This window comes from Geotrypetes seraphini, chromosome 15 (assembly GCF_902459505.1).
Source record: "Geotrypetes seraphini chromosome 15, aGeoSer1.1, whole genome shotgun sequence".
Taxonomy (NCBI): Eukaryota; Metazoa; Chordata; class Amphibia; order Gymnophiona; family Dermophiidae; genus Geotrypetes; species Geotrypetes seraphini.
Genome location: NC_047098.1, coordinates 69183842 through 69210551, shown reverse-complemented (window position 1 = coordinate 69210551; position 26710 = coordinate 69183842). Strand labels below are relative to the sequence as shown.

General features: G+C 42.5%; 1 protein-coding gene across 5 annotated transcripts in view; it reads left to right on the top strand.

Annotated features, from left to right (window-relative positions):
• The window catches only part of NLK (nemo like kinase), a 157508-nt gene that overhangs the window by 60801 nt on the left and 69997 nt on the right, over positions 1-26710 (top strand). For all 5 annotated transcript variants that reach the window (XM_033921619.1, XM_033921622.1, XM_033921623.1 and 2 more), the window contains exon 5: positions 11077-11162. In XM_033921619.1, coding sequence (XP_033777510.1) covers positions 11077-11162 — 86 coding nt within the window. The remainder of the gene's footprint in view (positions 1-11076; positions 11163-26710) is intronic.

Below are 26710 nucleotides of genomic sequence, written 5' to 3'. Positions count from 1 at the left end.
TCCTCTGATCATGAGGACGCTGGTGCATCTCAAATCGACCAGAGCCACTATGATTCTCATTGCGCCTCGTTGGCCTCGTCAACATTGGTTCTCCCTACTCCTTCAACTCAGTGTCAGGGAGCCTCTGCTTCTGCCTGTTTTTCCCTCTCTGCTGTCTCAGAGTCGGGGTTCGCTGTTGCATCCCAATCTTCAGTCTTTACATCTGACCGCTTGGTTCCTTTCCCTTTGACTTCGATTCCTATTTCTCAGTCTGTGAGGGAGGTTCTGGAAGCCTCGCGTAAGGTCTCAACTAGGCTTTGCTATTCCCAGAAGTGGACCAGATTTTCTTCTTGGTGTTCCTCGAACTGTTTGGACCCGAGTTCGGTCCCAGTGTCTTCGGTGCTGGAATATTTGTTGCATCTGTCTAAGTCTGGACTGAAGACGACTTCCATTCGGGTGCATCTCAGTGCCATTGCGGCCTTTCATCGCCCTCTAGAGGGTCGATCTCTTTCTCTTCATCCTCTGGTTGCGCGTTTCACGAAGGGTCTCGTGAATGTTCATCCTCCTCTGAAACCTCCTCCTGTTGTTTGGGATCTTAATGTAGTCCTAGCTCAACTGATGAAGCCTCCTTTTGAGCCTATCGACAAATCTCTTCTTAAGTTTCTCACTTGGAAGGTGGTCTTTTTGATTGCGCTCACGTCCACTCGTCGGATTAGTGAGCTGCAGGCTTTGGTTGCGGATCCACCTTTTACGGTGTTTCATCATGACAAGGTGGTTCTTCGCACCCATCCTAAATTTTTGCCTAAGGTTGTGTCTGATTTCCACCTCAATCAGTCCATTGTTCTTCCGGTGTTCTTCCCGAAGCCCCACTCCCATCCTTGTGAGGCGGCACTTCACACGCTTGACTGTAAGAGGGCGTTGGCATTTTATCTCCAACGTACCAAGTCTCATCGGAAGGTTCCTCAATTGTTTTTGTCCTTTGATCCTAATCGATTGGGACATCCTGTTTCCAAGCGCACCTTGTCCAACTGGTTGGCTGCTTGTATTTCTTTTTGCTACGCTCAGGCTGGTCTTCCGCTCCATGGTCGAGTCACGGGGCATAAGGTCCGGGTTATGGCAGCTTCTGTTGCTTTCATCCGGTCTACTCCTGTTGAGGACATATGCAAGGCTGCCACTTGGTCTTCGGTTCATACGTTCACCTCCCACTACTGTCTGGACACTTTGTCCAGAAGTGACGGCCGGTTTGGCCAGTCGGTGTTACGTAACCTGTTTTCCTAAATTGCCATCCTCCCACCTGCCCTTTTTTGGTTGGCTTGGAGGTCACCCACATGTGAGAATATCATGCCTGCTTGTCCTGGGATAAAGCACAGTTACTTACCGTAACAGGTGTTATCCAGGGACAGCAGGCATATATTCTCACAACCCGCCCTCCTCCCCGGGGATGGCTTCTTTGCTGGTTATGGAACTGAAGACCACGAGGTGGGGATGCGCCCTCTAGTGGGCAAGAAGGCATGCACATGCGTGGTGCAGTGTAGCAAACTTGAAACTTCAATCAAGTTTGCTTGAAAAGCTGTCCGCGCTGGGGCTCCGTAGATGACGTCACCCACATGTGAGAATATATGCCTGCTGTCCCTGGATAACACCTGTTACGGTAAGTAACTGTGCTTTTCGGATTCACTGCGCAAATGATTGGGCAGTGAGGGGATACCTACAATAATTCTGGGATATGGGCGGGTAGACATTGGGTGCTGGCATTTCTGCACAATTCTTCCGCAGGCCGGATAAAATCATATCACGGGCCGTACTTTGGAGACCCCCTGGCCTACATCATAAGGCAGATAGACTTAAATATCTCAATATGTATTCTTAGGAGGAAAGGGGAGATATGATATTGATATTTAAATAGCTACGTGGCATAAATATTCATGAGACAAGTCTCTCTCAATTGAAAGGAAGCTCCTAAATGAGAGGGCATAGGAAGTTAGGTGATAGGCTCAGGAGTAATCTAAGGAAATACATTTTTAACAGAAAGGGTGGAAGATGCATGGAACAGTCTCCCGGTAGAGGTGGTGGAGAACAGAGACTGTCTGATTTCAAGAAAGCCTGGGATTGGCACATAGGATCTCTTAGAGCAGGGGTCTTCAAATTTCCTCCTCGAGGGCCGCAATCCAGTCGGGTTTTCAGGATTTCCCCAATGAATATGCATGGGATCTATGTGCATGCACTGCTTTCAATGCATATTCATTAGGGAAATCCTAAAAACCCGACTGGATTGCGGCCCTCAAGGAGGGACTTTGAAGACCCCTGTCTTAGAGGAAGAGATAATGGTTACAGCGGATGGGCAGACTGGATGGGTCATTTGGCCTTTATCTGCCAGTATGTTTTTATAACCATAATGCTCTATGACCTCACAATGCAGGTGTAAAGAGTCTTAGCCTATAGGGAGAGGAGGAGATTAGTGGATGCTGTGGATGGGCCATTTGGCCTTTATCTTCTGTTATGTTTCTATGTACAAAGGTTTAGCAATAAGCACAGCCATGTGTGCCCAGAAGTGTAAGCATACATCGGCTCTGTTCTTCTACACCTTTTATATATTTTTTGTTAAATCTCTTTATTGAAGGAAAATGACAATAAACAAGCAAAGGTACACAGTGCAAGAGATTTTGTAGTGGTATCTAAACAATAACCTAGATTTCACTTTCAAAAATTGCTTGCAGTTAAAATTTTGAAAAGCTCATATTTAAGCGTTTAACAACAGGTGCACTTAATACCTGCACATGCTTCCTTTCATTTGCAAAAGAGGGCAAACCCCACAGTTTAATTTGACAAATCGACAAGAGATCTCCTGAAAACCATCTGAACATTGGAAGGAATACTAACTGACCTCATCTGCATCCATTTCAGTACAATAAGCGGCGATATTTAGCTCCCATCTTAATACTCACGCTTCAGTCCCTTGAGCGTTCTGTGCTCAACTGCTGGGAGAGGAATTCTGTCCTATCAGCGTGCGATGTCACCATATGTGTGTTTGGTTTGTCTTGTTGGCAAAAGAAAACAGATGTCACAAGTTTAGATATGATTGAGTTTAAAATTAATGAAAGCTTAAGGGGAAGGCAAGAAATTTCTTGCATTCTTGACCAAAGAAAACAATATTCCTGCCATACAAGTAATCATTAGAATGAAGAACAACTAATGTCGTACAGGTTACATTTAAACCATCAACTAAAAACTGTTATGAATAAATTGAATTTACAGATGGTTTTGCGGATCAGGGCACAAATATCATAAGACTAAAATATTTTTGAGAAGCTGTTAATCTCCAAGTCTTTCAGGGTTTAGTGTTTTTTGTGTTGGGACGTAATTTAAAAGTGCTTTCTGTCACATACACTTGTGTCCCCTCCCCCCCTTTTTTTTACGAAGGCACAGTAGCGACTGCCGTGTGGCAAACGCTCCAACGCCCACTATGGGTGTCAGAGAGATTATCACCTTTGTTAAAGGGGGCCTTGGTTTGTGAAAATATTCTATACAAAATCCTAAAAAGAGTTTCTGCAGAACTGGTTTACAGCTGCTTTGCCACTCTAAAAGCACCAAAACTAAGCTCTGCTTTCCTGAGATATTCATCAGTATCTCTGGAGCAGATCTCCTCTACTACTACTATGAATTATTTCTATAGCGCTACCAGACACACACAGCGCTGCACAGAGTCACAAAGAGTAAGAAAACAGTCCCTGCTCGAAAGAGCTTACAATCTAAACATGCAAGACAGACAAACAGGATGTAATGGATACAGTTAAGGGGAACGGTAATATGAATAAACAGCAAACTTTATCGTAGTCAAAAATATTCTTACAGTCATCCACAGGAGTATGGGATATATAATTGGAAATAAATATATCAGAAGACTATTCTTTCTTATTATCTTACTGTCACTAGAAAACTTGGGGGGGAGGGGCAGTTACAATAAACAAATAAACTTAATATGAACATAATTTGTATCAAATAATTTCAGTACAGTATAATGGCTATAAAAATTTAAATCTTGAACATTTTTGACACTTTATTTTGTCAGTGTGTTGAACTTACATACATTCAAATTATAATGTTTCTTCCACTCAACAGCACTACTATATTCCAGACATTTCAGAGTAGAGAGTGTTTTACTGGGAACAGCAAATACCCCCCAAAACAAAATTGAAATACAATATTTGAGTAAGACTCCCCACCTCTAAGTCAGTACTTGGTGGGAGCATGTTGGTAGCAACTGTGATTTTAGGATAGGATTCCACCAACTTTGCACACCTAAATTTGTTAATATTAGACTAATCTTTTCAGTGCAATTGGTGTGTCATTCTGGACAAATGTGTTATCTCCCCATGGCCGTGAGCCATATGCAGAAGGAATCTACTTTGGATTTTTTTCTATGATCCTACTACTTCACTGGGAGCTCTACTGCCACCTGTGGTTTTTCCCTTCTGCACATGAGCCAGAAGAAATGTTTCTGTTCTGCTCTCCCTTTTTTTTATTTTATTCAGTGTTTTCAGTGCTCAGAGCTTTCAACTTGGTATCAGCTCAGCCTGCATAGAGAAAAAGCAGACTGAGGTCTGCTGCTGACAGCTGCAGCCTGTTAGCCAGCCTGCACAAGTATTTTGGGAGCTTGGGGCCGTACCCACTTTTAATCCCTCACCTACTGCTTAGCAGGGGTTCTAGTGCATCAGTAGGAGGCTCAACAGTGTCTCGCAGGGTGCTAGCTGCATTTTTTTTGCCTCCGCCTTCTGATAGTGCATTCATTGGGACTTGGGGGTGAGGGTACAGTCAGGCACCATGTCTGACTGGCACACAGAAGATCAGCATTGAAGAGGCATTTCCAGCACAAGATAGTGATGATTCTTCTTTCCAGCTACTGTAAAGAGCCGAAGCAGGCTGCAGCACAGATCACAGTGAGTAAGGCTGTTACAACTTATGAGGTGAATCGGGGTGGGGGATCTGAAAAACAGTTTTTTGTTGGTTTCTGCATGTTTCCATGTGTTCCATCACCTGAAAAATCCTAAATTTGCCAATTTTTTTTTTAACCTTAGTAGGCTTTTTTTTTTTTTTTTAGCGAGTTCAGGCACGAAAATCTTGGCAGCGTCATTTACTAAGTTACTATATGTTACTATGTAGCTGATGCCCTATATGACATTATACGTGTCTTGGGTACAACGTCGGCTTATTCAATTTCTGCTCATAGAATGCTCTGGATCAGACAATGGGCCAGTGATTCCACCTCTACAGCTACTCTTGCCAGACTCCCTTTTAAGAGACAACTGTTATTTGGTAAAAGCCTGGATGATCTTATGAATTGTGTGGTGTACTGTCACCCCAAGACCCTACCTATTAGGAGACCCAGAACCTCTAAAGGCTCAGGACACTGTAATTTTCGTGGCTCCAGGAGCTTTCGCCAGTATTCCAGTTCCACGTCACAGAGATTCTTCCAGGGCTACAGGCAAAGGTTTTCTGCATCCAGGCATAACTAGGCCTCTGCTTTCCATGCTGCTCCACCTATCAAGAAATTGCAATGAAGCCAGGCCAAGGGAGGCACCTCTTCATATAGGGGGCAAACTCGCTGCATTTCTGCATATTCACATTTTGTGTGACTGTTGGGTGCTGGACATCATTCAGTCTGGTTACAAACGAATTTACCCGGCCTCTAATGGATAGGCTTGTGGACTCTCCCACAGAGCACCCAGAAAAGGCAATCAAGGTGCAGGTCACTGTGAGAAGGTTACTAGATATTCAGGCCATAGAACCTGTGCTGCCCAAAGAATTGGGCTCAGGGAGACACTCCATATACTTTATCAGGCAAAAGAAAGACTCCAACGATTGCACTTCTTTGAGGGAGTAAACAGGCAGATAGACAAGGGTGAGTCAGTCGACATTGTATATCTGGATTTTCAGAAGGCGTTCGACAAGGTCCCGCATGAATGACTACTACGAAAAATTGCGAGCCATGGAATCGAGGGTGACATACTCATTTGGATAAAAAACTGGTTGGTGGATAGGAAACAGAAAATGGGGGTAAATAGACAATATTCGAACTAGAAAAGCGTCACGAGTAGAGTGCCGCAGGGTTCGGTGCTTGGACACGTGCTCTTCAACATGTTTATAAACGACCTGGAAATTGGTACGATGAGCGAGGTGATTAATTTTTTATACTTCTTAACAAATGCCAAAACATACTCCCTCCCTGGATGTGCATGTTTTTCTCAGTTATACAAATAAATCAATCTTTACAATATTTAGTTAATGGTTCCCAAACTTCCATAAATTTTATATAATATCCCTTCTTAACGGCCATAAACTTTTCCTCTTCTTAATCTTAATCTTCTTCCCCACCAATGAGTCTTATCCCTTCGTAATTCCCTTTTCGGAAGTTCAGTGCCATGGCATTCGTTCTGGATCGAAGTTTTGCCCGTATGTCCAGGTTGAAGCGGATCATATTGTGATCACTGCTTTTCAGCGTCCCTTCTACTTCTACACCTTGCACATTTAGAATTAAGTAAAGAATTGTATTTCCTCTCGTATTTTCTTTGCCAAGTTGTTCCAGAAAGCAATCGCCTACAGCATCCAGGAACTTGGTCTCCCCACTGCAGCTGGAGGTGCCTAGGTTCCAGTCTATCCCCCGGATAATTGAAGTCACCCATGATAACTGTGTTGCCTCCCTTGCAGTTGCGTTTAATCTTTTCTGTCATTTCGCCAACAATTTCTTTGGACTGCCCTGGGGGTCGGTAGTAGATGCCGATCTTGATTTCTGTTTCATTTATTCCTGGAATTTTGACCCATAAAGACTCTACCTTATTTTTCATTTCTGGCGTGTTCTCTCCGGTAGACTCAATTCCCTATTTGACATATAGGGCAATACCCCCACCTTTTTGACCCACTCTGTCTCTGCGGTATCCTGGTAGCACAGTGTCCCAGATGTTTTCCTCATTCCACCATGTTTCCGTGATACCGATGATGTCAAGGTTATCTTTTTGTGCCATAGCTTCCAATTCCCTGATCTTATTCCTTAGGCTCCTTGCGTTCGTGTACATACACTTGAGTATGCAGCCTGTTACTTTCTTGCATTTCCTTCCCTTTTGTGTCCCTTTCGATCCGTCAGGATTTTTGTCTTGCCTATGATCCTGTGAATCTTTCCCGCTATCTTCCTGCACGTTATCCTCTGAGCATACCGGTTTCTGAACCATCGACTCTTGGTCGAATGTCAGCTTTTCCTTTCTTCCAAGTTTAAAAACTTGTCAATTTCTCTCTTAATGTTGCTTGCAAGTAGCCTCGTTTCGTCTCCGCTGAGGTGGAATCCATTCTTTCTGAGTAGCTTGCTCTTCCCCTAGAACGTTGTCCAGTTGCGCACAAAGTGGAATCCTTCTTCCTCACACCAGCGCCGCATCCATGCGTTGACTGCTTGCAGCTCCGTCTGCCTCTTCTCGTTGGCTCTGGTTACCGGCAGGATCTCCGAGAACGCTACCCTCGGTGTTCTGGTCCTCAGCTTCCCTCCTGGCATCCGGAACTAGTCCTTCCCTGCTGTAGTTCTGTTGCTCACGTTGTTTGTCGTCATGTGGATCACCACCGCCGTATCTTCCTGTTCCACACTGTTGATGATTCTGTCAATGCAGCTCACTATATCTTCTACCTTTGCTCCCGGTAGACAGGTCACCAGCCGATCCTGTCTTCCTCCCGCTATGTGGCTGTCGACTTGTCTGATGATGGAGTACCCCACAACGATTGCTGTCTTCTCTTGCCTCTCTAGCCACAGGTCCGTGTCCTCTGTGCACTTCCATCTTCCCTCATCCTGGTGTTGGCTTGCACCAGACTCGTCTTCCTTGTAGTTGTTCTCCAGGTGGTCCTCACTCACTATAGGTGTATCTTGGTCCTCGCTCACTGTAGGTGTATCTTGGCAGCTCCACTGTTGTTGGTGATTTTCCACTGCCTCCCTGTATGCCTGTTCGATGAACTTCTCTAACTCCCTGACTTCTTCCTCAACTGTTTCCTCTGTCATTACATTTTCTGCGTCTCTGTCCTCCTCTTCCACTGCTCGAAGTGCTTATAGTTCCAGTATTCTGCTCTCCAGGAGTCTGACTTGCTTCTTCAGGCCCTCCAGTTCCTGGCATCGAGTGCATAAATAAAACCGCCTCCCAGAGGGGAAGTAGTCATACATATGGCAAACAATGCAGAAAACTGGGTAGTTCAACATCCTGCTTCTGTCTGCTGCATCCATTGCTGTCCGCTTGCCGGTCTGTCATCTGAAGTGGCTTCTCCTTGTGTAGGAATCTGTGTAGCGTCCTCTGTGTTACTGTGAAGTCCTTTTCTTGATTTTAAACCTGCTACCCCTGTTGCTTGTGTGTGTCCTCTGTGTCTGCTGTGATTATCCTCTGCTACTACTGTGTTTGTTTATCTACTGTTTGTCCTGTTGCCCTTGTGGTACTTGCCTGTGTAGGTGTCCTTCCTTAGTGTTTCTTCTTTGCTCGTCCCTTCTTATGGCCCTGTGCAAAGGCGCTCCGCTAAGGCGAGCGCCTTTAACGCTCAGCTTCAACACGTGCCGAACGGCTGAGCTCTGTTGGTCCTCCCCCTTTTAAGGAGGAGCTCCAGTGGATGATGCCGGGGTGGGCGGAGCTACCTCTCACCGATGCCCCTTGCTCTCTTCTGCCTTTTTTTGCTCTTCCCCTCTCCTGTTCTCTTCTCTGATTTTCTCTCCTTCTCGTTTCCTGACTCCTGCTTGCCTGCCCAAGCCTGCTTAACCGAGTTCTGTTGGCCCCTCCCTTTTAAGGAGGAGCTTCGGTGGATGACATCGGCAGGGGGGGGTATAGGCAAAGGGTCTAGTATGCATGGAGGATCTGGATTGCTCTTACAGCATGGCTTTTGAGCACAAAGCATTAGAGCACAAATGGTTTTCAGAGGTTCCATTGCCACCCTCCTCAAGTCTAAGATGTCTACTGTAGTCTCTGCCTATCCTAAAGCTTAGAAAACTTTCCAGCATTGGTGTACCCAAGAACATATGGAGCCATTTTCAGCTCCAGTTTTGGTAGTGCTAGCCTTTCTCCAAGCAAGCCTTGACAAGGGCCTCACTATGGTTTCATTTCAGATCCAAGTCACTGGGTTCTCTTGTTTCAGAGCTCGGGGCCATAGACCTACACTGGCATCTCATCCAAACATTACCAGATTTCTGAAGGGTGTCCTCCACAACACACCACAGATCAAGACACTGTTCCCTTCATGGGACCTTAACGTGGTCTGTAAGTCTTCACCAAAGCTCCGAGCCACTGGAAGAAGCATCCCTCTTGGACTTAACGTTAAAGACGTTTTTCTGGTATTGGCAACCTCAGCGTGATGAGTCTTGGAGCTCTAGGCTCTTTTCTTGTAGAAAGCCTTTCCTTAAGGTTTCAGAGACTTACGCATTGTTCCTTCTTTTCTTCCGAAGGTGGTTTTGGCATTTCTAATCTAATCTAATCATTAGGTTTGTATACTGCATCAATTTCATTTTAATCAAGAGGTGTGTTTACCTGTCTTCTAGCCTACAAGTTCTAAAAAAGCAGGGCTGCATTTTGAAGGAGTTGTATATCATAAGAGTGCTTTTTCGATATCTAGAGGTCACCAATGGCTTTAAACTTTCTGACCATCTGTTTGTGCTGGATCCGTAAGCCCTCATTCTCTGTAGGAAACAGACTCCTAGTCGTCTAAGGCGTATTCAACTAGAAGTGTAGCTTTGGCATGGGCAGAGGCTAGAGTAGTCTCTCCAGAGGAGATTTGTAGAGCTGCGACTTGGTTCATTCTACGCACATTTGCAAAGTTTTACTGGGTGGACGTTGCAGCAAGACAGCACTCTGCCTTTGGGTCTTCAGTGTTATGGGACGGCACAGTCAGCCCGCCCTAGATTTCTGGGACTGCGTTTGTACGTCCTGCTTGTGCAGAATGACACACCTATTGCGCTGGAAAAAGAGATTATGACTTAGATTCACTAAACTGGTTTTGCGATCATACTCCGCCCAGATTCACTAAACTGCTGCCCGATCAATCTCCTATCCGATCCAACCCAAACCATGCAAATTAGTAAAACCCCATGCAACATAGCCAAGCAACTGATTCACTAACAATTGCTTGGCTATTTTGAATCGGATTTTACTATCCTAAAACTCAGTTTTTTGACAGGTCTGCCTGTCTTTTTTTAATTCATTTTTTTCCATGGCACAGATATTTTGCATGTGTTATACACGCAAAATATCTGCCCCGTAAAAAAATGAATAAAAGACAAGCATAGACCTGTCAAACACCCCCCCACCACCCCTGTGACCTACAAATGGCAGGAGAGATGCCCGGTCCCGCCCTCGGTCCCCTCTTCCCCAGCCAGCCGAACACCCCCGTCCGCCAAACACCCCCCCCCCCCCCCGCCTGCTCGCCGGCCAGCCCACCGAACACGCCAACTCCCTCCTGCCATTGGTGACCCTTCCTCCCACCCCCGAAAACAAATGGCAGGAGGGATGCCTACTCCCTCCTGCCAGAGGATGCCCCCTCCTGCTCACGGTACCTTGAAAAATTGAAAGCAGAAGGGGTGCTCAGTCCCGCCTTCAGCCTCCTGCGTGGCAGGGACGGCCTTAGCCCACGCCCTGATGCATAATCTGATGCACAGGGAGGGGCCTAAGGCCCTGATTGGTTCAGGCGCCTCGGGCTCCTCCCTTAGGGAGGAGTCTAAGGAAGTCCCTGATTGGCCATTATATCAGAAGTTCAAAATATGGGCCTCTAGCAACAATTCTGGAAAGGCCTCTAGAGTGAGAGTCATCTACTTCAGAAGATTTTGGAGCAATTTCATGCAGTTCCCTTTCTTCCCTATACTGGGCCATTTTAACAGAATTTATGCTACTGAAGGGGAGGGGTAGACTTTCTATAGCCAATGTACCTACCTTCTTTAATACGGTTCCTCTTTCTTTACCAAAAATGTTGTTATTTCTTAATTGATTACTTATCAAGAAGATATTTATCAACTGATTTCAAGGTGACTGCATCTCTAAATTACAAAGTATTAGGCGTTTGCTATTAACATTTGTTTTGTTTTTCACATTAATATTTCAGGTCTGAAATATCTCCATTCAGCTGGCATTTTACATCGAGACATTAAACCAGGGAACCTACTTGTGAACAGCAACTGTGTTCTTAAGGTTGTCATTTGTGTTTGAAAACAAATAAGTATACTGTATACCAATTCAGGTCCTCATATGTCAATTTCTAAAGAACAAAATCCATGCTTTTTACTACTGCCTATCCACTTAAAAATCCTTTATAATTGTTACCATGCTTTCTTTATATTGCTAGATTCATTGTACATCTAGCCATCTCAATTTGAGGATATAAAGACTGGTGTGGAATAGAATAGCGAAATAATAGCTGACCAATCCTTTCTATTTGTAGCTTTGTGGCTTTGAGTTTATAGGCTCCTGAACTCCTGTATCATTGAATTATAGGATCTTCTTTCATCCTTCATATAGATCAGTGGTTCTCAGCCCTGTCCTTGGGGACCCTCAACTTTTCGGATTTTCAGAATATCCCTAATGAATACGCATAAGACATTTGCATGCCTGTCTCCTCCATTATATGCAAACCTCTCTCTCATACATATTCATTAGGGATATCCTGAAAACCTGACTGTCTGGGGGTCTCCCAAGACAGGGTTAAGAATCACTGCAATAGATGATAAAAGCTGTGTAGATGCCAAATTTCAGCCAATGCATGTACTTTCAAATTTGTCTTTAATCCATATAAATCTAGAGAGAGAGAAATTCCTACCCTTTCTCATCACTACTGCCACCATCAATTGCAATGCATACAGAATTAGCCATTCAGAAACAGGGCTAAGACAGAGGGTGCTAGGAAAAGGCAATAACATTAACTGTTTAACACAATATTAAACACTAATCAGCTAAATTTGGCCAAACATATCTTAAGTACTGCAAAAAGTAGGCTTAAATCTGTCTAGCCATTCTCTCCAACTGTAATGTTAGGTGCCTTCCCTCCAATTTTTTGTTTTCTCCCAAGTGAAAAAAAATAGAATAATTCAGCATCCTCACTCCTAATAAAAGAATCTACTGGTATCCCAGTTTCCACTCCCATTTGTCCAATAGTGGAGGAATGGCCTAGTGGTTAGAGCAGCTGCCTCAGCACACTGAGGTTGTGAGTGCAATTTCCACTTCAATTTCTTGTGACTCTGGGCAAGTCACTTAACACTTCATTGCCCCAGGTACAAACCACAAAGAAAAAAAGCAATATCAAGTCCCATCCCCTTTACTATATTAAACACAGAACCATCTGGTGGCTATCCACTGCCTGATACTATACCTCACCACCATAAAAAAAAAGATTGAAAAACTCCAAATACACCACTAATTTTTTTTTCTCAGGCTACACTCCAAAAGATCACCTAATTAAATCAGGAAGATTGTGAGGCTTATTGTCCTCCTGGCTTTGCATCTGATGCTACTGATTATAATGCTACTAGTGTTGTCAGAACAATGCTGGGCAAGTTACTTTGTAAAAGTAATATATTAAAGTTACTAGTTACTGGTACTTCAAGGAAAAAGAAATATATTTTGTTATTAGTTACTAGTTTAATAAAAGTAATGTTAAGTTACTGTGAACGTAATATGTTACTTGTAGTTACTTTTTAATTCTTGGATATAAACAGTTGTTTCAACATTACGTAAAATTAATTCAAACAATTGGAAGTTCATCCATTATCATAGAAAATGTCTAAACAGAAAATGCTTAAGTCCTCAAATATAGGGTTCCAGTACAATTAGAGATAGATTTAAATAAGGAAAAAAACATGAAAATAGCTAGCATATGAGCAGTGCAAAAATCAATCAAACATTATCTATATTCAGTAGACCTTAGTATGGCAGCACCCATCAGAGCCTTCTTCCAGCATCAGTACCAGCAAAGAAACAAAAATGTGTTCAATCAGAATGACAGTTTTTGACGTGGCATTTAGAAATAGGTCCAATGACAGTGTTCTTTGTATCAAAGCACTGTTTTTGAAGTATAACAGTTCCTATTACATCAAAGGAGCAGTTGCATTTCAAAATGTTTGTCTGTCATTCTGCATCTTCTTGGAGTCATAATTTGTCTGCCCATGCTGAAAAGCATTTCAACAGGAGCACTTGAAGCCAAAACTGAGTTATACTTCACAAACAGTGCCTTGATATGAGGAAACTGTGATACACATTACTTCATGAGAATTGTCATTTGGAAATGGGTCTAATTCAGTAGCATCATCGCTTTTGCCACTGCCATCAACATTCTGAAAACAGAAGTTGTATTCATCACCACAATTACTACTGGATGAAGCTTGTGCAGTTTGTTTTGATGACAGCTTTACTGTTTTCATTGCTTCAAAAAAAAGTTATTTGTATTTCATCTTCATTTCTTTTTATATTTGAATAAGAATTCTGTTGCTGATACACAAGAGTCCATACTTGAGCTCTTGATTTCCATTACCTGCGAACTGCAGAAGGATATCCCTTTAAGAACTCGAAAACGTCTCCTCTTCTGCAGTGGAGAAGTTACTCCCGCGTGGGAGGACTGCTGCTTCAGAGATCTTCTGTTTCACACACCTCCTCATCAAAGAGTTTTGACCATGGATGTGTCCATTTATGCCTGGGGGGCACATCTATATGGTCTTCAGACTCAAGGTCAGAAGTTTCATATAAATCTTCTAGAACTCAGAGCGACTTATTATGCCCTCAAAGCTTTCCAACATCTATCCAACCAAGTCCTCTTGCTTCGCACGGACAATCAGGTAGCCATGTACTATATAAACAAGCAAGGAGGCACAGGATCTCCTCCTTTCTCAGGAAGTTCAGAAAATCTGGCTTTGGGTGACTGCTCGAAATATTTATCTCAAAGCAGTCTATATTCAGGGGCAACAGAATTACTTACCGGACAAGCTCAACAGAATTCCTCAACCTCGCGAATGGATGATCAATTCTGCAGCTCTCCAACCCATCTTTTCTCAATGGAGCACTCCTCAAGTGGATTTATTTGCATCTCCCCACGACAACAAGTTGCCCCAATTTTGTTTCAGATTTTACTCACCTCTCTGTCCAGAGGTGGATGCATTTCTACTGGATTGAACACGCAAATTTTTGTATGCATTTCCACCCACTCCTCTCATTCTAGAAGAAAACAATTTTTTTATTGAACAATCGGAGAAATCATCAAAGAATACAATAAAGTAACAGTAAATGTTCAAGAGTTTTGCAGTATACAGCCATAAATCCCAATGCAATAACCTTCCCACCCCTCCCAAGAAGAGCAAATAAAAAGTCACATATGGAAACGCAAAACAATAGTCAATCCCCCGAAGCCCGCTTCCCAGCACAGTAAAGTATAAAGGTAGACACAGCGAGAACAGGCAGCTGGTATACAGTCATGTTAAAGGAGAAAACAACAATAGGGAACATAAGAGAGGGGCAAGTATCCCAAACCCCACAAACAGGCGAGGTCCCAACTGTACCAAACGAGATCTAACGCATCAGGCTCTGATGAGACCTGAAATATTGCAAAGAGGGACCTCTCCCTTCAACCCCCCCCATCCCCAGCCAGCCATGTTCCAACATACCCAATGAAACAAGAATCAACACAATAACAAACCAATATAGAAAAACATGCACACATTCAAAGAGAGAGAGAGAGAGGAAAAAAAAAAGGAGAAGGAATAGCTAGGAGGAACAGTACAAGAAAAGGATGCTCCCAGGGCGCTGACCCTCTCACTGCCGAAAGGAACTCAGATGGTTAAAGTATTTAGGATCAGACTCTAGGAGACAAAGAATATACATAAGGACCCCAGACCCTCAAAAAGAATTTAGATTGGTGAAAGAAGCACGCACCCGACCCTTATCAAGCACCATCAAAGCATGCAAATGATTACGCCAAGCCCAATAAGAGGAAGCCTGAGCGGAGATCCATTCCCCCAGAATCACTCTCTTAGCCATCAAACCAGTCTTCTGCACAAAGGTCCGACTGACCCCTGGGGGGGAAAAAAAGCTTCGTACTTATCCAAGAGAAACCCCACCAGGGTAAGAGGGATGTGCCGGCCCAACAAGGATTCCAAATAATGGACCACCCACCTCCAAAAACTTAACCACGGGACAACTCCAAAAAGCATGAAAGAAGCATGGGTGGACTCTTGCATTTTTCACACAGGGCTGACTCCGTTAAGCCAGAATGGAATAATTGAACCCGCGTGAAGTACGCATGATGCAAAACCCGAAACTGACACTGCCAAATATCAGCTGACATGGAAAGAGTGGGGATCCGACTAATAAGATAGCCCATATCCAAGTTAGTCGGCAACAAACCAAGCTCAGGCGTCCAGCAGGTACTTAAGGCTTCCCAAGACTTAGGTGGAGCAAGGAGACCCAAACGTTTATGGAGCGCCGAAACATAGAGTCCCGTATCCTCAAATTGGTCAAAAAAGGTGTGAAGTTTAGTCCCTAAACCCAACCGCAGGGCCTCAACCTTCAATAAGCTTATATAATGTCCCAATTGCAGATAAGTAAAGGAGTTGGTAACCAGAATCCCCTCATGCAGAAAAAAATTGCGCTGAAGGGTACCGTTTGGACGCAGGACATGCTTCATTATAGTCAACCCAAGCCGTGCCCAATGGTGAAAAGGGGAAGAGGTCCAGCCAGGCAAAAACTGAAGATTCCCCTGAAGAGGCAGTTCGTCAGACACCCCGGGTGCCCTCCCAGTCACAACACCAGGATCTTCCATACATCGCAGAGGGAGCCCAGTAGCAAACTAGAGCATAAATGAGAAGGAAGGGAAGTTCTTGGGGCATGAAGCAAAGAATGTAAATGCCAGGAGTAGTAAAAGATCAATTCGTAATCAAAGCAGGCGTACACACTCTGCTCCAGAATCCAATTGCCTAGATAGCGAAGCAAACAAGCCTGATTATACTGCCATATGTCAGGGGCACCCTTGCCTCCCCATGACCAAGACCCTAACAAATACCGAAAAGCCATCCGAGGTTTTTTTGCTGCCCCACAGAAAATGAGATAAGAGTTGATACAGCCTACAGATGTCTTTCTGCAAGAGGCGAATAGGCAGCACTTGTAAAACGTAAAGCCAACTTGCTTTACCTGCTGTTCATGTGGTACGTCTAACATCTACGCAGAAGTCTGCCTTTTTTGCAGCAGTTCCTCACCTGTGGAACTCCCTCCCAATCGCAATTCATTCTGAGTTATCTTATGTAAAATTCAGATCAGTGGTTAAGACAAATCTTTTTGGTTTAGCATTTTTATGAGAGGATTAGTGACTTAGGATCCGTTTCTTTTTAGCAACTTTTTTAAAACAAGATTTAAACAAAAGAAATTTAGTTTTTAGATTTATTACTTGGATTTAAATTTTTTTTTGCTTTCCTATTTTAAAAGGCATTCTTTTTGGTTCTTGTTTTTATATATGTTGTACACTGTGCTGTTGATAAATTGAAGTGCGGTTAAAACTTTTAAAAAACTTAAACACTGCCAGAGGTTATGGTAAGAGCGGATAGTGTAGCTGGTTTTAAGAAAGATTTGGACAATTTCCTGGAGGAAAAGTTCATTGTTATTGAGAAAGACATGGGGGAAGCCACTGCTTGTCCTGGATCAGTAGCATGGAATGTTGCTACTCTATGGGTTTTGGGCAGGTACTAATGACCTGAATTGGCTACCGTGAGAACCTACTACTGGGTTTGATGGACCATTGGTCTGACCCAGTAAGACTTTTCTTTCCTTCTGAGAGGGTCTTATGGCTCCTGCTTGTTACCCTTAGCAGCAGATTGGATCTGAGTTACTCATTCAAGTATTTGAGCTCTGCTTACTTGCTAAATGTTTATTGATCATTGTTCTATTTTCTAAGGGCTCCTTTTATGAAGGTGCACTCGGGAATTTAAAGCGCGCTATTGCGCATATTAAGGTCCTAGCGCACCTTTGTAAAAGGAGCCCTAAGTTTCAGAGCAGAATGTGTTTCTTGCCGGGGAAGTTCCCTGTGCCGCTTTTTCTCTTTTCTTGTTTCAGTGGACTTTGATTGCTTTGGTATCAGCTGAGGAGGGTGCTGTGCTCCACTGCAGAAGGGGAGGAGTTTTCAAGTTCTTAAAGGGATCGTGGGAAATGGGAATCAACAGCTCAAGTATGGACTCCTATGTATCCTAACAGAACCCAGATTACCGAGGTAAGAACCTAATCTGTCTGTCTTTATTGAAAGTTATAAACAGAGCAAGTCATTTAATAAAAAAACACCTATCACTGTAATACAAATCAAAATTGTTACAGATTAGAAAACGGAGAGAAATTAATGGCATATGAAACTTTTCAAGTTTTCCACCCTCAGGAAACTGAGAAATCATTTATTGCTAAAGAAAGGAGAGAGGTGATGCCTCATTTACCCAAGAAGCTCAAGTTGTACCCTAATCACCTGCCAGCCAACAGGAGTATTATGCCTAAAGGCAATGAGTTTTTCCATTTTATACACGTAATACTATCTAAGTTTCCATTTAAGCACCTGGATTCTTCCAAGCCAAAGTATGCTTAGCAGCATGCTGCAGATGATAAACCAAATGGGTCTACCATTTAGGGAAACTAGGTATGTCCCTATTCAAAAGAAAGATGCAAGGGTCTCAAGGTATCTTCAGACAGGTCCATCAAATATGGCCCATTGTGACTCTAACTCCACATTCCTCCAGCATGAGGCAGACACTTGAGGATTCATTTTCATTTCATCGCCATGAACCTAACGAAGATTAAACTGACAGCATAACAAATGTGAGGCAAGCATTTGGGCTGCAAAAACCAGAGGGAACAGTACAGTTTAGGGGGTGAAGAACTTATGTGCACAACGGAAGAGCGGGACTTGGGTGTGATTGTATGTGATGATTTTAAGGTGGCCAAACAGGATGAAAAGGTGACTGTTGCATAGGGAGAGGTATTGATGACTCTGTATAAGACTCTGGTGAGACCTCATTTAGAATATTGTGTACAATTCTGGAGGCCGCACCTTTAAAAAGATATATATAAAGGATGGAGTTGGTCCAAAGGAAGGATACTAAAATGGTGTATGGCCTTCGTGATAAGGCTTAAAGATCTCAATCTGTATACTTTGGAGGAAAGGCGGGAGAGGGGAGATATGCTAGAGACGTTTAAATACCTACGTAATATAAATGCGCATGAGTCGAGTCTCTTTCATTTGAAAGGAAACTCTGCAATGAGAGGGCAAAGGATGAAGGTAAGAGGTGATAGGCTCCGGAGTAATCTGAGGAAATACTTTTTTACGGAGGGGGTGGTAGATGCGTGGAACAGCCTCCCAGAAGAGGTGGTGGAAACAGAGACTGTGTCTGAATTCAAGAGGGCTTGGGATAGTTATGTGGGATCTCTCAGAAAGAGAAAGAGATACACTTCCCCCTCCCGAGTCACGGTTTTAGGACTCATAATTTCGATTATTCGTGATTTCTTAAAACCGGAATCACCCCCACCTCTCTCCTGCCTCCTGGACCTCCCCAGACCTTACCTGGTGGTCTAGCGATCTTTCAGGGCAGAAGCGAGCAGATCACTCATACAAAATGGCTGCCAAGAGAGACTACGGGAACTCACGTAAAGTCCGGGATGCCGGGAGGGAGGTGGGGGTGGGTCATAGCCGGCCTAAAAATTATTTGCAAATTTTCAATATTCACGGACTGGCTCTGCCCCTAAACCCCGCGAATATTGAGGGAGGAGTGTAATGGTTACTGCGGATGGGCAGCCTAGATGGGCCATTTGGCCTTTATCTGCCATCATGTTTCTATGTGCACTGAGGACATAAATATAAGGTGTATTATATAGGAACAGTGCACAAAACCCATAAGCAGCATGAGAGGGTTTTTTTTTAACATAATAATCTTTAGTGTTGGGACATTGATGAAGTGAGGACCAGTGTAACTGTAGTCAGCTTCATTTTTAACATGAACAAAGTGGGCAGCAAAAGCCCAAGTTACATTTAGTTCCAGTTTATAGGATGTTCTGAGCAGCTGCTAGTGGACTTATAACACGGCAGTATTGTCCAGAAAAATTACTTCATGCTATTTGGTTAAAATCACCAGTTGTTTGAACAAGATTTTATTTCTTTGCTGGCATTGACACCACTTCATCACTCTCAGGGTTGTGGCTTGTTGACAACCTAGCCATCTTTATCACCTTGTGCTGCACACTTGAACAATTTCACTCAAAAGGAAGTTTGCCAGAAACTGGAAGGAGCCTAGTAATACAAAGAAAATTGGATGAGTGTCACTAAAAAGTAAATAGACATTAGATTACTCATTACTGAAAAAGTAATATATTATTTACATTTGCACAATAGCAATTGTTAACAAATTTTTGTTACTTTTAAAAGTAATATATTACCAGTATACTGCCCAATTCTGGCTTCAAGCCATGAATATAGTAAGCTTATACATATCTTCCCAGCTTTGAATGGTAGCCCTTTTGGGAGTTTTGGAATCAGGGAGATAGGAAAGGATACATAGAGGTTTTATTTTGGAGTGGGGGGCGGGGGCGGGGTAGAAACACAGAAGTGGAATTGCACCAAACTTTGACTGGCTATATTTAGCTGCATTATCAGTTGCACTGGTAACCAGTTTTCAGTTGAAAAATCATCTAAAATTAACCAACTATCTTTATCACTGAGCAACTGTTTAAAAATTTTCCCATAGGTTACTTTATTCTGTTTCTCAAATCTGGCTAATTCATTGATCTGCAAATGATATATAAGAAGCAAGTATTATTAAAATTATTTTATTTGGGCCAGCCTGGTGAATTAAGCAAATTATTAAAAATTGTTCAAAACTGATTCCTATGCTTTTTTACACACTATGTAGAGAAATTTTCAAGCTGCCTTAGGGTCTTAAGTTGCATTATTTGCCCCTTAACATGACTTTAGCCCCTCTAATGTAGCTTGTCTTGCCCTGCTACAGTGATATTTAGATCACTACAGGTTACATATAAAGCAGGCCATTGGTATATAATAACCAGAATGTGACTTGTAGGATGTTCTAGGTGCACACTGCAAGATGTATTATGGGCAGCAGATGATGGTAAAACAACCCTAGTCAAAATCTGAGGTTATTTTACCATTCTAGGAGTATCAGGCCTCAAAGCTGTGACCCAATGTTCCTGGACTGGAGTCTGAAGAGGGCATTGCTGTCCCCTCTTTCAATCACACCCCTCCCCAACATCATCATGGATCTATCAGCCCTTTACCTGATGCCCCAAGACTACTGGACCACAAGGTAAAGGCCCACAGTAACGGCAGGAAGCTGTTTTGTGGGATTGGTGAGGGATGGCTGCAACTCGGACCATCAGACCACAGCTTTGAAGCACGGTGCTCCCAGGCCACTTGAATAATGTTGCTCATGAAGTGGTTCACAGCGTTATTCATTTATCATAGTAGCAGCCTGTGGTATACCACAGGTTGCTGAATTCTGTGATAAATCAAGGTGTGGTAAAATCTCCTCTTATACCACACCTTAATAACTTCCCCTCTATGTAACACAAAATATTATAAAACTACTGTAGCAATCTGGGTCCAGTGTGTGTCACTGCCAAATCAAGGGGCACCGAGTATGTTTGTGCTCTATGAGATGATGGGTGCAGTGTATGTGTGTTGCTGGAGAAACTGGAGCAGTATGTATGCTGCTTGAGTGTACCATGCATATGTATATATACATTCATTTACTTGGTGTGTGTGTGTGTGTGTAAGTACTTTAGCAGTTTCCAAACTTTTCTCTAGTGAAACAGCAGTGTGGCGCAGTGGTTAGAGCACCCTGAGGTTGTGGGCTTAAACTCCCACGCTGCTCCTTGTGACCTTGAGCAAGTCACTTAATCCTCCACTGCCCCGGGTACATTAAATAGATTGTGAGCCCCCCCCGAGACAGACAGAGAAAATGCTTGAAGTACCTGTATGTAAACTGCTTTAAGTGTGGTTGTAAACCTACAAAAAGGCAGTATAAAATTCTTTCCCTATACACGTATAAATGTGTTTTAGTTTCAGTAAAGTGTACTTTTTAAAGTAGTAATTGTTTCAGATGTAGTCACCATATCTGAGACGCATAGGCTTGCAAGTTAAAACACAGCTTCTCAGACTTCTTCTATAGCACAGCCACTGAGCCATCAGGTTAATAATAATAATAATTTATTTTGTATACTGCCATACCCAGTGAGTTCTAGGCGGTTCACATCAGTTAATCAGAGGTACAATGAAGTCATTGAAGTTAACAGGTTAGGAATGTACAATAAAAAAGGAGTAGGAAGAGATTCCTGGCCATTAGTGAATGGTGGTGAAAGATAGTAGAAGTAAAGTGTATTAAGAGTTCAGTCTGGAATAAGTGTGTTTTGAGTTGTTTTCTGAAGTCAAGGTAGGCGGGGGCATCAAGCACAATTTGGGCTAGCCATGGGTTCAGTTTAGCCGCCTGGAAGGAGAAGATTTTGTCAAGGAACCTTTTGAAATGACATAATTTTAGTGAGGGGAAGGCCCCATAGGTTGGGGCTATGGATAGGGGGTTGGGAGGGATCAAGTGCATAGTTGAGATCAGGGTGTAAATTGAGTGAATTTGGCTGAGAGTGACTGGGGTGGGTGAGGTCTAAAAGAATGTATTTGGAGACTGTGCAAATTTGTGCGTGAGTATCATCCCCTTCCTTACCTCTTCTCTTTCATGTCTGTTTCTCTTCAGACTCCTACTTTGTCAATGCTCAGGCTCTCACCCCCTTTCTCTCTCATCTTCCCACTACAGATTCATATGCCCTTCAACCTCAATCAGTCATATGCTCTTCCTATTTCTTACATCTCCTAGAAGCACCAATCTCAGGCTCATCACATTCCCAAGCTTTCTATTATTTCATCCCTTCTCTCTCAACCCTCCTCTATAAACTACCTTTCTGTCTCATCCATCACCATAGGCTTGCTCTTCACTCCCCCCAGCTAATCCTTTCTTCCTTCCTAGGCTTTACCCCCTCACTTCTCATCCTTTCCCCAACTTAGCCCCTCATATGCTCAAAAGAACAGCCTTAATGGGTCAGACCAATGGTTCATTTAGCCCAATGTCCCATCTTCATGGAGGCCAATCCAAGTCACAAGTACCTGGCAAAAGCCCAAATAGTATCAGCATTTCATACCACTGATCCAAGGCAAGCAGTGGCTTTTCCCATATCTGTCTTAACAGCAGACTATGGACTTTTCCTCCAGGAACTTGTCCAAACCTTTTTTTTTTTTTTTTTTTTAAACCAGCTACATTAACCACTCTTACCATATCCCCTGGCAATGCATTTCAGAACTTAACTATTCTCAGAGTGAAAAAATATTTCATCTTATTGGTTTTAAAAGTATTACTCTTTCGAACTTTGAGTGTCCCCTAGTCTTTGCAAATCTTGATGCAGTAAAACATTGATCCACTTGTATCCATTCTATACCACTCAGGATTTTGTAGACTTCAATCATATATCCCCTCAGCTGTCTCTTTTCCAAGCTGAAGAGCCCTAACTTCTTTAGTCATTCGTAATACAAGAGGAGTTTCATCCCTTTTATCATCTTGGTTGCTTTCTTTGAACCTTTTCTAGTGCCACTATAACTTTTTTGAGATAAGGAGACCAGAAGTGAATGCAGTACTCAAGGTGAGGTCGCACCATTGAATAAAACAGAGGTATTATAATATTCTTAGTCTTGTTTACCATCCCTTTTCTAATAATTCCTAGTATCTTGTTTGCTTTCTTGGCCACTGCACATTGGGCAGAAAGTTATAGCGTATTGTTCATGATGACATCCAGATCTTTTTCTTGAGCGCTGAACCCCAAGATGGACCCTAGTATCCGGTAACTATAATTTGGATTACACTTTGCATTTGCCCACATTAAATTTCATCTGCCATTTGGACATCCAGTCTTCCTAGGGTCTTTCTGTAGTTTTTCCACAGTCCACATGCATTTTAACAATTTTGAAGAGTTTAGTGTCATCTGCAAATTCAATCACCTCACTCGTAGTTCCAATTTCCAAATCATTTATAAATAAGTTAAATAGCACACACCAACTAGATTCCTAGAAGAAAAAGGGATTGAGGGGTATAGATAGGTATAGACCATTGCTCAGGAAATGGGCCTGATGGGCCGCCGCTGAGCAGGATGGACCTAGGGTCTGCCTCAGCGGAGGCAACTTCTTATGTTCTTATGTTCTTAAGACAAATCTTTCACATCGGTCCCCTTCATGTATATCAACACAAGATCTGTGGCAAACAAATTATTCCTCCTAAATGAGCTGATCACAACAAATGACCTAGGACTGGCCTTCCTCATTGAAATATGGCTAAAAGAACCAAACAGCCCAGAACTACCCCATCTGTGCCCACCAGAATACATCATCCAAATTCCCAGAAAAGATAGAAGAGGAGGCAGCAGAGCAATAATATACAAGAATACCTACAATATTTCTCAGAATGACTCCACCACCCATCCCGATTTGGAATACAAAGCATGCAGACTTGAAGACAGACCCAACTCCACCTCAAGCAGCATCGGTATACTACTGGTTTATAAACCACTGAACTCCCAATTGATTGCAACATCAAAATTGTTAGAAAAAATATCAAGCCTCACCTGCCAATACACCAGATTGTTTATACTTGGAGATGTCAACATACTTCTTGAGCCCACCAGTAACAATACAGCCCTAAATGTCAAAAATCTACTAGAAGACAGTTGGATCATACTCTTGCCATCAGACCCAACACATGAAAGAGGTCATACCCTCGACCTACTCGCATCTACACACCCCTGCCTCACATACAACATCAAATGGTCCCTTGATCTGACCACTATCCCACCCCCCCCCCCAACTGAGAAAAACTGGTAAGAGGAAAACTAAACCCTACCTTATTCTGGAACATTATCCACCAAGAGTATTAAGATCAACAAATCAATATCTATTCTTTGTTCCTTCCCTGAAAATTATTGGTACTCGTGTTACAACATCATTTTCAGTGACTGCCCCCACAATCTGGAACTCTTTGCCATTACACATAAGATCTGAATCCAACTTAGAGAAATTCAAAGGTGCATTGAAATGTTTCCTGTATAAAGATGCTTTTGATCAATAATCTCTTTCTCTCCTTTATCTTTTTTTTTCTTCACAAATGAGCTAATGCAGCACAATATACGTTACCCTTTCCCTTCATTTATTCCTTCAATGTTATCTTTTCCTAACTATATTGTAGTTCCTCCTTCTCCCCTCTTGTAATCTGTCTTGTCTGTTTTTCATTTTTGTAGTCAGTTGTATATGTTTGTCTCAAATGTCTTTATTTCCCCGTTTTTTTAGCATTGTATTCTCACCTAGAATTTATGATTGGCATGTAATCAAATTTTAAATAAACTATGAAACTACTTAATCTCTGACCACCCCTACAGACTACATAAATACCACACTAATCAGCTGGAACACCTCCATCAAAAACACCCTAGACTCTCTTGCCCCACAACATCCTTGCAAAATAAAACAAACTAAAACCTCCCCCTGGTATACTGAGACACTGAAAAAGGAAAAACAAATGTGCCGGAGACTAGAAAGAAAATGGCAGAAGAATAAATCATCTGACCACAAAATACTATGAAGGACGGCAATAAACAAGTACAAATACAACATCTCTGAGGCTTGCTATGCCTGTGAAATAGGAAATAAAACATTAGACAACAAGAAACTATTTCAATTTGTACAAAGATTAATGGTACCTCCCGGACAGGGAACCATATGTCACCACAATCAGCCAACAGCCCAGGACCTCACTGACTTCTTCCTCTACAAGATAAAAACAGTTCAAACAGAAGTTGCCAAAATGACCATCATTCAGAGACCAACATATCTCACGCACGAGAGCCCAGAGGAGCCCTGCCATGCAGACCAAACATGGAACTCCCTGATAACACTATTGACCTTCAAGACAAAAAAACCCCAACTACTAAACAAGTTATCCACCCGCTGAAGCTCCCTAAACAACTGTCCTTCTTACCTTCTCACCTCCACACCTGAATAAATCATCACCTGGATCACCAAACTCCTAAATAACATTCTAGACAAGGGTCAACTTCCAGAAGAAATGGGAAAAATAGCTCATACTCTAATACCTAAATCACAAAATGCAGATCTCTCCTTCCCCTCAAATTACAGACCCATTGCTGGCATACCCATAATTACCAAACTCCTGGAAACCCATGTAAGCAAGCAACTCACAACATATATGGAACAACACTCATACTTGCATCCCACTCAGTTTGGGTTCTGATCGCAGCACAGAACTACTCATACTGACTCTAATCACAAAAATCAAGCAGACACTAAGCATAGGCCAGCAGGCTGATCTTCTCCAGTTCGACATCTCCACTGCATTCAACTCGGTAGATCACCACCTCCTTCTAATGAAACTCTCGGAAATAAGAATGACAGGGACTGCACTAAATTGGTTTAAAGATTTCTCACTAGTTCAATTTATTTATGAGTTAATTAGGCAATATCAAATTCAACAATAATGATTGCACATTGCTATCCTACGCAAATGACATCTTTTTCCTCATCCCAATAACCAACAACAGATCCGATGCAACCCAAAAAATCTCAGATAGCATAGACAAGATACAAACATGGGCTACAATCAACAAACTCAAACCGAATACATCAAAGACCAAAATTATTTGGTTTCACACCCCACTACAAACAGCTCCAACAAATATAATCCTCTCTTCAGGGAACACCCTTGCGATAGAAAAATCCTCCAAAGTGCTAGGTGTCATCTTAGACTCCACGCTATCCCTTCAACCACAAGTCTCCAACCTCTAGAAGAAGGCCTTCATGATGAGACAATTGAAACTCATCAGACCATACTTCCATCTGTGCAGGACTTGCGGCTTTCAACATCCAGGAATAGTGTTTTTTACTGCATTGGCCCTAGGGAATGGAACAACCTTCCAGAATATATCCGCCATCAGCAGAATTTACAGAACTTTAAGAAAATATTGAAGACATTTGTTCTATACGATGAAATATGGGGTATGAGAGTGCTCGAGAGAGGAATAGTGGTGACTGTTGACTGCAGAGTGCGGGTCACTGATGTGTTCCATGGTCTGTTTTGTTTTACTGGTTTTAATGATACTCGTCATGCCAGTGACTTGTATATCATAGGCATTTTTATTTTCTGATGTATGCCGATGCTTTATGTTGAAGCAATTTGTATGTATTATGGTTAAAGTGATGGTTGTGTTGATGTGATTTGTATGTTAAATTTAATGTATTATTTTGTATGTAAAAGTGTTACTCACCCTGGATAAGGGCAGGAGATAAACAACACTTTGCTTTACTTGTGCAAATGCTAATCCTATTACAGCTGGATTACTGCAACTTCATCTACACAGGCATCAGTACCACCTTTATCTGCAAACTACAACTCATACAAAACACGGCAATAAGACTGATTCAGGCTGAAAAAATACAACTCGATCTCTAATTTTCTCAAGCAATTACACTGGTTACCCATCTCATCTCAAATAAATTTCATCCTGCATCATGTACCACATACTTCGTGGAAACTCTGCCGCACCACTTATTCACTTATTCTTCTTAGCTTTGCACTCTCTACCCAGAAATCTTGGCAGAATACAGCTGAATTTCCCATAAA